General features: G+C 41.8%; 1 protein-coding gene across 5 annotated transcripts in view; it reads right to left on the bottom strand.

Annotated features, from left to right (window-relative positions):
• PTPN13 (protein tyrosine phosphatase non-receptor type 13) overlaps window positions 1–15613 on the bottom strand; it is a 102124-nt gene that overhangs the window by 13741 nt on the left and 72770 nt on the right. For 3 of the 5 annotated variants that reach the window (XM_072334944.1, XM_072334941.1, XM_072334940.1), the window contains 15 exons: window positions 13421–13844; window positions 13151–13248; window positions 11658–11714; window positions 10617–10709; window positions 9365–9472; window positions 9145–9276; window positions 8365–8831; window positions 7284–7427; window positions 5416–5509; window positions 4369–4454; window positions 4121–4283; window positions 3239–3453; window positions 3039–3137; window positions 1503–1852; window positions 1177–1351 (listed from right to left, as the gene is read on the bottom strand). In XM_072334944.1, coding sequence (XP_072191045.1) covers window positions 1177–1351; window positions 1503–1852; window positions 3039–3137; window positions 3239–3453; window positions 4121–4283; window positions 4369–4454; window positions 5416–5509; window positions 7284–7427; window positions 8365–8831; window positions 9145–9276; window positions 9365–9472; window positions 10617–10709; window positions 11658–11714; window positions 13151–13248; window positions 13421–13844 — 2705 coding nt within the window. The remainder of the gene's footprint in view (window positions 1–1176; window positions 1352–1502; window positions 1853–3038; window positions 3138–3238; window positions 3454–4120; window positions 4284–4368; window positions 4455–5415; window positions 5510–7283; window positions 7428–8364; window positions 8832–9144; window positions 9277–9364; window positions 9473–10616; window positions 10710–11657; window positions 11715–13150; window positions 13249–13420; window positions 13845–15613) is intronic. The other 2 variants (XM_072334943.1, XM_072334942.1) reach the window with 2 other exon arrangements.

The raw sequence follows: 15613 nt of genomic DNA, 5'->3' as shown, positions 1-15613 counted from the left end.
GTAACTAATGCACCAGTTGGTATAAATGGAACACAAGCCTGGATAGCACTGAGTCATCTGTAAGAGCAGGCTCAGCTCAGCTGTATCCAGCACTTGTCTCTCATTTGGACAGGATGCTCTTTTGCCTGAAGCTGACCTTGGACTGAAGGCCTAATGATCTAAACAGTGCTGTGAAGGCTCACATCAAAACTGGCACCTTGCTTTATTCTGAACTAGCTATCATACATAAAAGGGCTCTTGGAGGAAGACAGCACAGCAGGACCTAGTCAAGTGAAGTAGATGAATAGGTTTTCCTACAATGAGACAAAACTATGTCTTTCCAGGGAACTGCATGCATACATAAACCTTCTTCATTTTTATTTGCATGAACTGTCATTTCAAAGACACGTATCTGTTTCATTTGCACAGACGCTCACACAACGCCATGAAGGCTTGTGGATAAATTCTGAAGAAGAGACTAAAAAGGAGACAGTTTGTTAGTTCTCAAAAGGGAGTATGGGCACAAACAGCTGTGTAACCTGGGACGCTTCCACAACTGAAACATACCAAGGCTCAATTGTCACATTCTTTTTTATTTGTGAATCAATTACGTGAGGCTATGGAAGCACAAGCTCCTTCTGATACTCTGCACAAATGTTTTCAGGGTGGCAAGAAACTATCATAGAAGTCTCAAAACTATGCTACGTTTCGCAATAGAGTACAAAGTGTTGATTAAAGCAGCAAAGAACAGGGTTTCCTGAGGACCCCTCTGGCCTGATTTATCCCATGATCTCTAACCAACTACACAACAAGGTAACTGGCATATACATCTGGCCTGAGAACTTTCCTAGAACTAGGGATATGTTTAACACCAAGCTTCTAGGCTAAAGAGATACACAAAATATGTGTGCAAATCTGCCTATGCACACAGGATGCTCACAGAGGGAAATATTATCAATCCTTGAAAACCTCAGAGGGAAAACAACTGCAGACACCTGTATGAGCACAGTTCAGAGTGTTAAGTGCCATTTACAAGACATCCCCAGTTCACTGCGTGTATAACCTACAGTCATCACATTTGTAAATTAATATGCCTATCCTCTATTCAGTCACTCTCCAAACTATGGCTACAAAAACTTCCAGCTGCCACAGCAGAGGTTACACTTAAACCTCAGAAAGACAGAAGCAGGAAATTACCGGTTCATATTCTTCAGCACTTTTTTCCAGCTGGTTGAGTAGTGAGGATATTCTTTCCAGGCGTGGAGGCAGTTCAGAAGCAGGAGCAGCATAACAGCTGTTCATTAAAACAGATGTGGTAACTTCAGGAATGGTTCTACAGGGTGGGATCGATGTCAAATCCAACAGTGGAGTGCTGGAGATAGACAAGGAGGATCAGCTAATACAACATGGCTATCAACAGTAAATTAATACGTGAACCAATATTGATTTTATACAGATCTAGCAAGCAAAACAAAAGAAGCATTCCCATGAATGCACAACAGGAATCATTATGAGCTACTCACCTGTCCTCAAGCTCTGACCTGCTAGGAGTCTCGTGGGCAGAATACAAGATGGTGCGAAGAGCACCACGTGCCTCGTGCTGGCTGTGTGCCTGTGTCACAGCTTCATCTGGAGGCTGGCAGAGGGCAGAATTCCAGCTCTGACCCAGCTGTGCCAGTGAGTCCATCGTCTCCTCATCACCACTCCTGCTGCTGTCACTGTAGCTGTCTCTCCTTGAGGGAGACTTCAGTCTTCTCTTGCTCAAATCAGTAGTTTCATTTTCATCTGAGCTGTCACCCTGTTCTTCATTTGATGGACCAGAAACTTCTCTGTTGACATCTGGAAATACTTGTAGAGGTGAACTGATGGGAGTCTACAGAAAGCAAGGACATTTAAATGGATTAAACTCCAGTTGTGCAGTTGCAAAGACTGCATAAAACTACCAAAGGCTGTGACTCAGTGGCCTCTTCTATCAACATGTAGCCCCAGTTGGATGAATACATCACAGAGTAGTTAAGTTCAATGCAACTTTGCCAAGACAAAGTATGCAGAGCTTAGAAATATATTGTGCTAAAGAACTGCAAAATCATTTAAGGAAAAGAAATTTTAAAAGCTTCACTTATGCTATTATGGTCAAATTCTTGCATTCATGAACATTCCAATCTGCAATAGTGTTATAAACAAAAACTGTCACTTGTTTCTTTATTGCTTCCCCCTCACCTATTTTGATACACGAGCCCTTTTATCAAAGGCATTTTGTACTTGAAATTAATTACAGGATGAGTTATTTGTATTATTATTTTGTTCAGTTGTCCATCTTCGCACTCTAATTTTAGCATCACTTTGTATTTATACATTTAAGTTTCCGCAATCAGACTTGAACAGCTTTGCTAGTTTGAACACAGAATTAAAATAATTTGCACAGAAAACCTGCTTCTGCTCCTTTTACGCTTTCTTCCTTGCATTATGGAAAGCCTGCTTTGTAGGAAAACTCCTCTCTATGGTCTATCTTGCAGCAATATTTTAATTTCCACTTTTTCCAAGCATCCTGCAATGTCTTCCTGTTCTTCCAATTTAAGAACCAGAACACTCTGAAAATTGTTTTTGGGGCATCTCTAAATTCCAGCAGGTAAATTTAACAGTCTCTTCCCTACTTGTACATACACCAGAAGCAGACAAATTGCTGTTTCATAGAATATATTTCACACACGTTACAGTTTCTATTTGAGATCAACTTCAAATCTATGTGCTACAAAGCAACACCTGCCTCAGAAACAGCATAGTAAACCCAGTTAAAAATCCTAAAGTACAAAAATTAAAGAAGCCAAGGAAGACAAAATCCCCAAACAAAATACCCACAAAAAGGCCCTTGTTCTTTCCATGTCTGTGAACTTCTCAGTACACTCCTGAGGAATTTATCACAGGAGCCAACCTTCTGTGAGCACAATTCCCCCATCCCTCCATCTCTATCTTGCATTTAATTATCTAACCCACCATACCAAGTAAATGAACCCACAAATAGCAATTAAAGAAGAAGAATCTTATGCCACAGGCCTTACCAACAAAGCAGGATCGATGTCTGGCAGTATACCAGGCGGTGGCCGACAAAGAAGAAGAGAGACTTCTGGGGATGTTCCCCTCAGGGCAGAGATGACTTCCTACGGCCATATTTGGGTTCAGTATTAGACAGAGCCACCAAGATGTGCAGGACTACCACAGCACGACGTACACCATGAAGACAGACAGAAAAATTACTAACCTGCTGAGATAAACCCTTGAGCGATGCCCCATTCACTTTGAGAATGACATCCCCGATGTCTATCTGCCCACTCTCTGCAGCGGGCTGCCCAGGGAAGAGCTTCTTCACCCTCACAATGGTTGAGCCCAGCTGCTCTGGAGTAGGATTATCCTCACGGCAGAAGCTGAACCCAAGACCTGAGCTGTTCTTCAACAGCTTTACCTCAAATGTGTTCTCTGTAAGAGAAGTGGTAGCACATTATTTCCTACAGCACACTGGCCATTAAAGCAAGTGGAGTGTATTCTGCCTTCAGCCACAATGTTCTTTGGCTGATAGCTTGCCTTCCTAACTCCACGCCACACAGCACATGGAGGTGTCCTCAAAGTTCAGTTCTCCAGAAGCCCGTTAAGGAGACTGTCATCATAACTGATTGATGTGCCTGTTCTGGCCATGAACAGATACCTGTGAGAGCAGCAACTTTAGCTCCTGGCAGGCAGGATGTCTGTTCCCATCTAGACAGGAGCAGCAATTATATAAAACAGGAATTCTCATTTTTATATGAGGATTTAACCCTCACTACATTTATCTTAGCACCACCAGAATTAGCAGCACCCTTCTATCTCAACAGTCCTACAGCCCTGGCCTGCTGGCAAAATTAGGAACAAAAAAGGAACAGTGAGAGAGCAAACAGTTCACAGTCACTGAACTGTGTTAACGAGATATGAAAGGAAACTTTCAGAACAAATTGCAATGGCACAGAAACACAAAAATTGCATGATGTACAGGGGCTTGGTATGGATTCCTAATCAACTCTGACCCCTGTCTTTCTATTTCACAGGAGATACAGAAAAGCAGTTATATATAACTCAAGGATTCTTTCAGTGTTTTCCTACATGGCCAGACCTGCAGTGACAAAGCTGTAGTCTTTGGTGTTGGTAGTTCTTGTTGCTGGTGTCTCCTGAGGCTCACATGGCCCCACCAGATTTGGTGGTGTGCACTGTGGTGTTACTGGAGCATGAGCCTTTGCCACTGAAATCTGTCCTTTTTCCAACAGCAGATGCACCACCTGAAAAGATGAAATATCCTCTGGTTAACTGGCAGTGGTCACAGAGATGGCATAGTCTAGTTTGTCAGGATTTTTAGCCACTGACCTGCCCAGTGTTTCTCAGCATTTCCACAGCTTGTTTATGAGTAGCACCTTCCAAACTAACCCCATTGACAGAAAGCACACGGTCACCTAGAAATAAGTAATCGATCACTTGAGAAAAAATGAACCACAACATAAATAAAACACAGAAACCATAAGCTCTCAGCTAACAAAGGCAGTGACTGAAGTAAATAATCAAATCACAGAATCATCAAGGTTGGAAAAGACCATTAAGATTATCTGCTACAACCTCAACCCATCCCTACCATGTCTACCGACCACAGCTCTCCAATGCCATATCTTCATGGTTCTCGAACACCCTAGGGACAATGACTCTACCACCTCCCTGGATAGGTTTGTCCAATGCCTCACCACTCTTTCTGAGAAGAAATGTTTCGTAGTACCCAATCTCCTCTTCCTTTTCTGAGCAAAGAGAACTTTGCAACTAAACCAACCTGGGACAATCCCACATCAAAGCCAGCATTAACTACTGGAACGATGGATCTGCCACAAAGCTCTTACATCTATATCAAAAACCAATTTCAATCTGTAAGAGCAGTTCTCTCTTCAGTAAGGACTGATGCTTGGCTCAAAAACAAGAAAAGCCACAGCCATTACAATGATTTTATATATGAAGTTACCCTGTACACTAAGTAAAAGGACTATAAATAGCGCAAAAGCTCTCCCTCCCCAGGGCTGACACAGAGAAGTGTTCACCACCACAGGCTGCATTATGGATAATAATCCTGCAGCAGGTTTCATACTTTCCCCTCCACAATCTCTGCATTTTTCTTTTGGTTCTGTTGCTGCTCTCTCCTCTGTCTTCACATTACCAGAATTACCTGCCACATCACTCGAGACAAAATCTTGAATTAAGACCATAAACACTTGACCTCAGGAAAGCGGTTGTTCCTCTTGATGCCTTCTCAGATTGTGCTTTTGTTAAACAGATTTCCCAGCTTCCAAGCCACAGTGTGCCCTCACGCCTACCCTGGGCAGCTCTCCGACCATTTCTCACATTCAGAATCCTTTATGGAATGACCCCAAATACCTTTTTCTATTTTGCCATCTTCTTCAGCTGCTCCTTTTGGAATAACCGCTTTCACATAAATACCACCGTGCTTTATACTTGTGTTTACACCACCCTAAAAGGAGAGCAAAAATAGGATATGTCAGTCATTTTACAGCTAGAACACTTTGTAATTCAATTCAACACACTACAAGGATAGCTGCACTCAAGGAAGCACTTTGGCTACTGGCACATCAAACAAAAACATTTTACAAAGCATGGTCCACAGTCATGCAATTTGTTACGAGTGAGGCCAGGGTGGAAGACTGTACAAACACAATGCATCACAATGCAAATGCACTCCAATCAAACAGGTATCGTGCAGCAAAGCATGTCTGCTGTGCTGGAGTTAACATGCATGCACACAAGGCTCCAAGAACTGTGTGAGCACATCCAGCAGCAACAGCCAAAGAGATGTATCCCATGCAGTGCCCTACTCCAGTTCACCCTCTGATGTAACACAAACTGAGGAGTGCTTCTTTTCTCTCAGGTCATAGAATTTTGAAGGTCTACACTGAAAAAAACTGCTCAAGCTCAAATGGCACTATTTTCTGTGGGCCTTTGCATTCCAGGCTCTCAGACAGCCAATGCTACACTGTCAGAATTGTTCCACAAACTGGAGGGAAAAAGGAGACCAACAGAATGTTAATGTTCACTCCGAAAGTGTGTGATGCTACATCTGAAAGATTAAAGCACAGAGCTGGTTGTGTCCCTCTTCTTTTCTCCACTATGCAGTATGGCAGTGCAAGGCTCAGCATGGAGGCTGAAAAAGGAAAGTGCAGTGAAGGCACTACTTGGTAATCCTCCAAGGGCAATCAATGCATTGTTGGCATTTTGTGATGGCTTCTGCAAAACCCCAGGCCTTGCAAGCTTGCTGCTTTTCAGTAACCATGCCTTTCTTACCCTTTGTGCCTCCAGTCACTGAGAACTTGACAGAGCAATGTGACTTCAGGGGTTACAAATTCCAACTCCACCCATATGCCTATCCACACTGCCACACTCGGGAGAAGAATGACTTGGTTTAGATATAAGCAGCCACTAAAACCCAACAGATTTGATCTACAGTTAATAGCCGCTCTCTGTTGTTATAATCTATACTACATTCTCAAAATATTGCATAGTGCTGATCTATCATCCAGAGATAATTCTAGAATATTAAAATACTCAGATGCATTTCTGAACACAAAACAAAAACATAGCAGCGAAAGACATTTACATATCAGTTAGGATTAATTTTCTTTATCTCTGAAGTGCCACTGTGAGGTGTGACAGCCCCTAAGTGTGAATCACCATCAAAATTTTATAACCTGATGAGAAATTCACCCATTAAAAAGTACATTTTTGTCTCCCAAGGGCAGTAACCTTGCAAGGAGGCACTGCCAGACAGGTCTAACTTGCATCTCAGTAGTTTTTTGCTTTCTGCCTTTTAACCAGCAGAGGGGGAACACAACACAGTACATGCGCATGGAGTGCAAATACTCTGAGGTAACACAACCCCTTTTCTGCATGTGATGCCCAGCAGGAGAGCTCTAATTTCTTCCCCTTGCAAACTTGCCACGTTACTGGGGAGCAAGGGACAAAGCCCATCTTTCAGTTTGTACTTGCAAAGCAGCTGCTGCGATAAGATTCTATTTTGACTTTGGGATTTCACTGTAAATCATCAAATGAAGGTTACCTGAAGGGAAGATGGCATGAAGGATTTACAACACTATTTTTCAGTTTTGATAAGACTAATTGTAAGTCAGTAAAACTACATGCTCTGCAGTGGCTCCAGAAAATATTTTGCTTCCTTGGAATTTAGTAATTTAATGGGTTATGGGAGTAGAGAAAAAGAGAAAACATCTGAAAACCTTGTCAAACAGTACCGTGACACTTATTCCCAAGCCGTTATCTTTTTTGGCTAGTTCAACCTCAAAGATATCTCCAGGTTTAAGAAGTTCTGCAGAAACGTTTTTAGAATTCATTTTGTCGGCTGTATTTGCTGAAGAAGATTCCTTTATTTAAAACAACAACAAGAAAAAAGAGAAAAAAAAAAAGAAGAAAAAAGAGATTTGTTGTTAGAACAGATCCTAAGGGATGTGTTTCTGAATCAGCTGCAGCCAAAAGGTTTCCTGGGAAAGTACCACTATGTATATAGCACATGAGACACAGTGCTTTAACTCTTCCACAGCTGCAATCAAACAGCATTAGTGCAGAAACACGTTTGGCCTTCAGTAGTTGAGTCTTTTATGTCATGGACCACAGAAAATATAACTAGTGCTTTGCCATTATAGCAGCCCAGGTTCTGTTGCATTAATTAGCATAAATTAAGGAAACTCTCTTCATCAGCTCAACACAGCGGTCATTACAGGTTAGGGATGAATTTATAGTACTTTCCGCTGTGTAACTTCAGCAAAGTGAAGAATGTCTTTGTTCAGGGCATGGCTCACTTCAGAGCTTCATGAGACAAGAATGAAGTTTCATTAGACAAGGGTATTTTTCCATTGATTAGATCAATGTCAAAAGATACAGGTTCAGTTGCTACTCTAGGCTCTCATTTCAGTTACATCAGTATTACTTTTCTTATCTCTTTAGGACTGCCATCAGACTATGATCACATGAGACAAAACTAAATGAATGGATGTTACAGAATCTACAAGAGCATTACATATTCATTCCAAAGCAGAATCTGCTTTGAGTAAGATGTGCCCGTGCCATGACATGGTGAAGCTGGAAAAGGCTCTGAAATTCCAGGAGTGAATTTCTTCACTTATTTTGAACGAAATCACTAACCTGGTAGAAATAAGCTATCAGTATTTGGCATTAAGAAGACAAACTGTGCGTTAGGCTGCTATTCCCCCCATGCTCCTTTCACCTCATTCATTCCAACAGACAGATATTTCACTGCCACTATTACACCAATGGGAAACTTTGACATGAAATAAACTGTGCCTTTTGAGCAACCTGCTGCTCCTGACTGCTGGAGTAAGTTGCTTCATCCATGTCAGAATCTCCTCGGTCAGAATACTCCACGGACTCCACAACTCCCGACCTTTTCATTTTGGCTCGAGTACTGTCCGATGACGACCTCCTCTTCTCATTAGTTTTCAAAACCACAGACTGGGAGTCACTGTACTTCTGTGGATCCTGCTGGGCTCTGCCACTGGCACGTCTGCCAAAGCAGCCAGCCATCTGGCTTTGGGACAGGCTAGCACTCTCAGTCCTGGAGTCCTGGGAGCTCACACTCCCATCCCGCCTGCCCCCTGACAAGGCAGACACACTGCCTGTTACAGCCCTCTGATGAGCACGGGACCTGCTAGGTTCCTCTGAAGAGGACTCTGCCTCATTGTCCTGCACTGATGATGGTCTTCTTACATAGGTCTTGGTTCCATTAGTGAGGTGTGAGGTGCTGCACGATGCTGAAAGCCAGAAGAGAAGACAGTCAGCAGGGACCGGTCACATCCTGTCTACAATGTTACACAAATTTCTCAGTTTACAACCACTGAAGGTTTTACCATTCTATACCATACAGAATGCTTTCTATATAAGGTGCAACCAGTGTGCCCTCACTGAAAATTACCCCAAATGATCCTACTGTAAAGGTTAATGCTTCCGCTGTCAGTATCTAACACAACTGTAAGCACGTATTAACCAGGGTGCACAGAAGTGATGTATGGCCAAGTCAGCTGCTCAGATCAGTAGTTTAATACCAAGGAATACCTCTCTCCATACCTTTGGATGGCTTTTCCTTGGGCTGAGAGATAACGAGTGTTACATCCTCAGGTGCATTCTCTATAATTTCTAATGCTGTGTGGTGGCTGACTCCCTCCAAACTTGTGCTGTTCACGGATATCAGTCGGTGTCCTGCGCAAAAGCATTTGTTTAGACACAATCCAACATTCACTTTTGGTCTTTTCTGTCATGTATACCTTTCCCTTTTCACACCACTCACCTGGTTTCAGAGATCCTTCCACATCAGCTGGCCCTCCAGGAGTCACTGAGTGAATGAAAATTCCCAGATCAAGTTTCCCCGTCTTCTCTCCACCAACTATCTGAAAGCCTATTGAAAAAGGCCCAAAGGATGCAAATGTCAGTGAGCAGAGTCCAACTTGGTCCAGCACAAGCCGGTATTTCAAAGCAGGCAAAAAATTTTTGCCATTCTATTAAATGTAAAATTAAAAAAAAATAAAATAAAAATGAATCTATGAGAGAATCTGAAGACACTGCTTACATTCCCACTGGCCAGATGATATGCTTTTTCTGTTACTCTAAATTTTAGACGCCTTATTTAAGTATCTGACTCTGGTGTTAAGAACTGGGTTCTTCAAACCCAGTGTTCTGTATTAAAAGTGCACCAAATTTGTTTTTCCTTTTAAGCTTCCTATCTATTTCTATCAATTCTACAAGGTAAATCTGGGAAAGATGTTCATGGTCAAGAAAAACGAACTTCCAAGATGTCAGGCTTCCAAAGAGTAAAGTAACAGCAGAAAAGGCAGAAGGGACAGTCCCTACAAATTGCTCTTGTTTTCGGTCAACTCTTAAGTTACTATGCAGTGTTAATATGATCTCCAGGACTCCTTCTCCCTTCAAATTTACATTAAAGTACTCTGTGACAGAACAGAGATGCTCCAAAGAACTCCTCTAAACTGTATGTGATACCAAATCATGGGGGAAAATGATGGGGGTTTATGAAAAACAATAGTAGAAAAACAAGGAATGGAATCCAAATATCTCAGATTCTGGGCTCACTAAACCTCATAATTGAAGTTCAATTCAGCTATATGATGAGAATATAAAAGAAGTACACAGTTAATTTATAATAGCTTTATAAGCTTTACTTCTTGAAAACCTCTAAGTCATCACAACTGTGAGGTGTCCACATGACACAATGCTTTTATTTGAACACAAAGGTAAACCCTCAATGCCATTTTTAGAGATTACTTCACAGTAAGCAGAAACTTTAGCTCACACATAATACAAGGAAACTGAGAAATGGATTTGCCAAACACCACTCAAATCAGCAGCAGGAGTAACCAAGGAATAACCAAGTCTAGGCTTCTGCATCTTAAATGTCTTTAAAATACAGCCCATGACTATTTTCCTCAGTCCTACAGTAAATACCTAAACACAGAACACAAAATCTTTATATTATTTTCAGCTTCCACAAACATCCAAAACAATTCAACCATGTTAAAGCCACATACCAAGGCCCATTTTCTCATCCTTTCTCAGGTTCACCAAAGTGATCTCTCTTTCTGGTGAGGAAACTCTGCTCTGTGTTGTTTGCAGAGACTCACCTGAAAAGCCAACATTTCTTAAGTCAGACACCAGATGAACACATGCAAACTGACATCCTTTCAGGTTTGTCTTTGAGTTCTATTCCATAGAACAGATCACTCCTCTGATAACCTGAAAATCCTCTCTAATATAATGGGTCCATCTGTGAAAAGAAGGTTGCCCAGAGAAGCTGTGGATGCCCACCCTCCCTGGAGGTGCTCACAACCCAGTTGGATGGGGCCCTTGGCAGCCTGACTGTCCCTTCCAACCCAATCCATTCTATGGTTCTAAGTTACTAAAAGGTTACTGAGTGAATTCTCTTAACAATCTTTAATTGAAACAATTAACATTAGAAATATCTACTATGACCTATCTTGTTTAAATTGCCAGCACACTGTCAGTCTGAACTCATGAATTATCTACCCGGAGAAGATGGAACTGCTTGGACTGGAGTGCCTGTGACCCAGTTTTGCTGTAAGTGGTACAGGCACTTCCTCAACAACAGAACATTACTGAACTCTACACATCAGTAACAGGCAAAAAAAACTGGAGCAAGAGAACACAGCAGACAGCCCCAACCAGAAAAGGGCTTCTATCTCCACCCCTCTCCACTCCAAAAGTCAGCACGTGGTCATTTGGGGCACTGTAGAACCATCAGCCTCACAAGCATGGGAAAGGAGCTTTGAAGAACAAAGTTTGTTGCAGGTAACAGCACCTTTAAGGAGTCAAACTAGATACTCTCCGCAGCTGAAAAGCATTAGACAGATGTAAAAATCTCTCTCCAGAAGCAACCCCCAAACCAGTATTTGAGATAGATTTAGACAAAAATCCCATTCAACTGATTGGCAGAGGTCTGATGTAAGCATAGTCAAAGAACAGAAAAAGTGCCAGTGAAGCTCTCAACAAGTACAAATTAAAAGTTACCGACTTAACCAATGGAATGGATGCATTATTATTGATCAACTTACTGCTCTCTTTTAATGGTGTTGATGATGGAAGATTTCCAGAGCTACTCATGCTAACACCTGCAACATGAATGCAAGTATTGGACATTAATATGATTTTTTTCCCCAAGAAAGCTATGAAGACACATTAGGCTTTATACAGAACATGCATGAGCCCATCACACTAGCAGAGTATTTATTTCTAAAATGAGCAAACACCAATGTGGCTATGGTTGAGCAAATTCCAAACATTAATGTGCTTTGGTCACAATTTGAAGTTCAGATAGGTGTAAGCTCATGCAAAGGCAAAGAATTAAAGAAAGGACAGAACTATGGCCTTCTCAGCCACTCTAAACTTCAGAAGAAATCAGTGAGGCTTTAAGAAAAAGCCTAAGACAAAGACTAAATTTTATAGTTCAATTTGATGGATATGCCTAACTTTATAAAGCATCAGAACCACAGCCTTGCAAGTTTTTATACAGTAACAAGCAAGTTTGGGCAGTAACAAGCATTTCTACATATTTCTATTTAAACTGCTTTACACACAGGGTCACATTTTCTTTGGAAAATGCCAAGTAAGTATTACAGTATTTTAAAGGGGATAAAAAACATACTAAGTTATGGAAATAAAGGAGGTAAGATAATTGCAGCTTCTTAGTTAAGCAAAGTCCAGGCTTCCTCAACCATCTGAACCCTGAAGTTTCAGCTGATGAGCTATGTTCCCCACCATGAGCAACAGAATTCAGCAAGACTACCCACTATATCCCTAAGATCAGATCAGAATTGCTGCCCCAGATGGATCATGGGTAAAGCTCAATGCATTGGACAAATGGTTTCAGTCACTACAGAAACTACATGCCTTATGTCCCTCTTCAGTAGTTTCTGCTCATAATGCAGAAAGGCCCCAGTTCCCCATTCCGTCTTGATTTCAGTGCAGTGTAGGTACTTGTAGTGCTTGTATGTTACTGCCTGAGTGCTTACCCACCTCTCACTTGTTGTAAAGCTACATAAATAATCACAGTTACGATATTAAACACACAAAAAGAAAGCTAATGTTGCAAATACTTCCATCATCCTAGCTTTTATTATTGCAACAGGAAAACTCCTGCAACCAAAAATTGATGACAGAGATATTAAAAATTAACATACCATATCCCAGTGTGAGAAATAACTGTATTCAGCTGCTTTGGAGCACTTTTTCTGCTCTAAAACATTGGGTTTTTTTTGTTTTGTTTTTGTGAACACACTCTTTTACTGCTACTAGGACTTACTTGTGTGCAGTACCTTGAACACCTGTAGTATTAGAACAGTTGGATACTTTGTCCATAGGAGTATATATATTTTTTTTCTTTGCTACAGCTGACCTGGAATAATAGGCAATCTGCCTGCATTAGCTTTGCCCTCATCCCCTTTTCAAGTCAAAAAACTACCATCAGTTTATATGAATATCAAAGCACTACATACGAAGCAACTGTAGTTTGTTAGTAAATACAGTAACAGTATTTTTGTGTGCTGACCTACTACATAGGCTTGCCCGGTATCTTCCATGGATGATGAGTCCGATTCATTTTTCTTTCTTTCAGGACTTCTACTTAAACCTGCATGAGATTTTGAACTTAAAGGGGAGAAGGAGAGAAGGGAAATCAGACAGAGGGAAAAGGAAATTGGGAGAGGGAAGGGAAGGATCAATGTAATGAAATAATGGTATGAATAATAAATTAAAATTGATGCAAAATGTACATCAAATGTACACAAAGGAATTTCAGGGTGCTCAGACAGATTCTTACTTGTTCAGTTTTAATGCTCCTGCTGCTGATCCACTATCAAATTTTGGCATTCGCTGAAAGACTCTTCCCATTAAGTCCTCTATTTTCTGTGAGGAAGAGTCCAAAGCTGTGATAATATTCTTCTTCGGAGGGTAAACAGAGATATGGCTCTGACTCAGATCATGGAACGATTTGCTAATAACCCTGGGTCTTTCCTCCCACGAAGTCTTTTCATTCTTGTCCTTTGAAGAGCCAGAGGGTGGTTGGAAGAGCGAGAGCTCAGAGCAGGACAGTCGCTTCAGGATCTCTGCCTGCACAGATAGAGGGCGCACGGCAAGGCGGTTGAGGGTGCTGCTGGCCAGGCTGCCCGTGCTGATGGCCCGCCCCATGCCAAATCCTTTCACTGACTCCGCATGGATGTTCAGGCTCCTAAAGGAAGCTCGCTCTGTGAAATTTTTAAAACAAGAAACAATTTCAAGTTATACAGCAGAGCCAGCGTGATCTCCCCGTACAAGGCATGCAACAAGGTTATTTTTTATCTTTAGCCATAATGCTAAGAATACACATCATCATCAGGTCCATTTAGTTCACTAAGGACACAAAACTTAAGACAGTATGCTGCCCTATCCATCTGCTGCATTTAAGTGCAACAACACTAAATAGGAAAGTATCCCCTTTATTAGCATTCACACTCTCTGTTAAGCTTCAGGGCCTTAAGAAGAGGCAAATCACATCTGCTGCAAAGAACAGAATGCAAAGTGCTGACTGGGCCTTGCCAGAATTTTGAATCCCCGACTCCCGACTGATCCATATTCAATCCATACTAAGCACACAGACAGAGATGTAGTGGTGGAAGACATTTTTTGTCATTTTAAAATGTGAATTAGTGCACAACTGCCACTTCCATATCCACATCAAAGAGCTGCCCCAGTCATGACCATAGACAGACCTGGTGAGCTATGTAAGAATGGTTTTGCTGGAGCAGACATCACAAATCTCCATTTTCTGCCTATGGCTGGGTTCACATCCTGTGGAAAAGTACCTTCATGAAATATTTTAAGGGCTCTTTTCTTGATGTTGCTATTAATCCCTGCCAACACAAGCCACAGTTTTCCTATGGATTTCAGGTGAATACTTTCTGCCAACCCCCAACTGAGAATTCTCATGCGCTCAGAAGACTTCCTTAATAAAACCAACTTAATTCTCGGTGCTTTGTGGTTTTCTAAATACCCTTTCAGGTATTCAAGTTCATTCCTAAAACTCAGTGTCTGGGTCTGGTCACTGTGTGATAGAAGTGAATAAAAGAAATTATTATCCCTCAAGTTATAGTAAAAGCCCTTTCTCGTGTACCACAAAATCATAAATTCTACTTTTCCTGAGCTCTGTGCCTCTTCTCTTTTTATTTATACAGACAGAATGTTATTGAAATGGCATTTTCCTTTTATTTTCCCAGTCTAACACTTTTTATGAGATTTACATGTGTTATAATGATGATTTTTTTTTTCCAGATCACTGACAACACTGTGCAGCACTGGGACTATGAAGTGCTCTTTCCCATGTCTCCATCCTCTGTTGTAATGTTCCATGACAAGTCACTCCCATGCATGCTGGGTCTTCTTCCATTTCTCTGAATAATTTCTCCATGCAGCTAAAATCATATGGAGAGAGGTGATCCTCCCCCTCTACTCTGCCCTGGTGAGGCCTCATCTGGAATACTGAGTCCAATTTTGGGCTCCCCAGTACAAAAAAGACAGGGATCTCTTGGAAAGAGTCTAGCAGAGGGCCACAAAGATGGTGAAGGGCCTGGAGCATCTCCCCTATGAAGAAAGGCTAAGTGAACTGGGTCTGTTTAGCCTTGAGAAAAGAAGGCTGAGAGGGGGCCTGATCCAGGTCTATAAATATCTGAGGTGTGGGGGGCAAAGTGGCAAGGCCAGACTCTTTTCAGCAGTGTGTGGAGACAGGACAAGGGGAAACAGCCAGAAACTGGAGCATAGAAAGTTCTGCAGGAATGTGCACAACAACTTCTTTACAGTGAGGGTGACGGAGCACTGGAACAGGCTGCCCAGGGAGGTGGTGGAGTCTCCTTCTACGGAGATATTCAAGACCCGCCTGGACACCTACCTGTGCAACCTGGTGTAGAGAACCTGCTTTGGCAGGGGGGTTGGACTTGATGATCTCTGGAGGTCCCTTCCAACCCCTACAATTCTGTGATTC

The sequence above is a fragment of the Excalfactoria chinensis genome, chromosome 4 (assembly GCF_039878825.1).
Source record: "Excalfactoria chinensis isolate bCotChi1 chromosome 4, bCotChi1.hap2, whole genome shotgun sequence".
Lineage (NCBI taxonomy): Eukaryota > Metazoa > Chordata > Aves > Galliformes > Phasianidae > Excalfactoria > Excalfactoria chinensis.
This window is presented reverse-complemented; position numbering and strand designations above follow the sequence as displayed.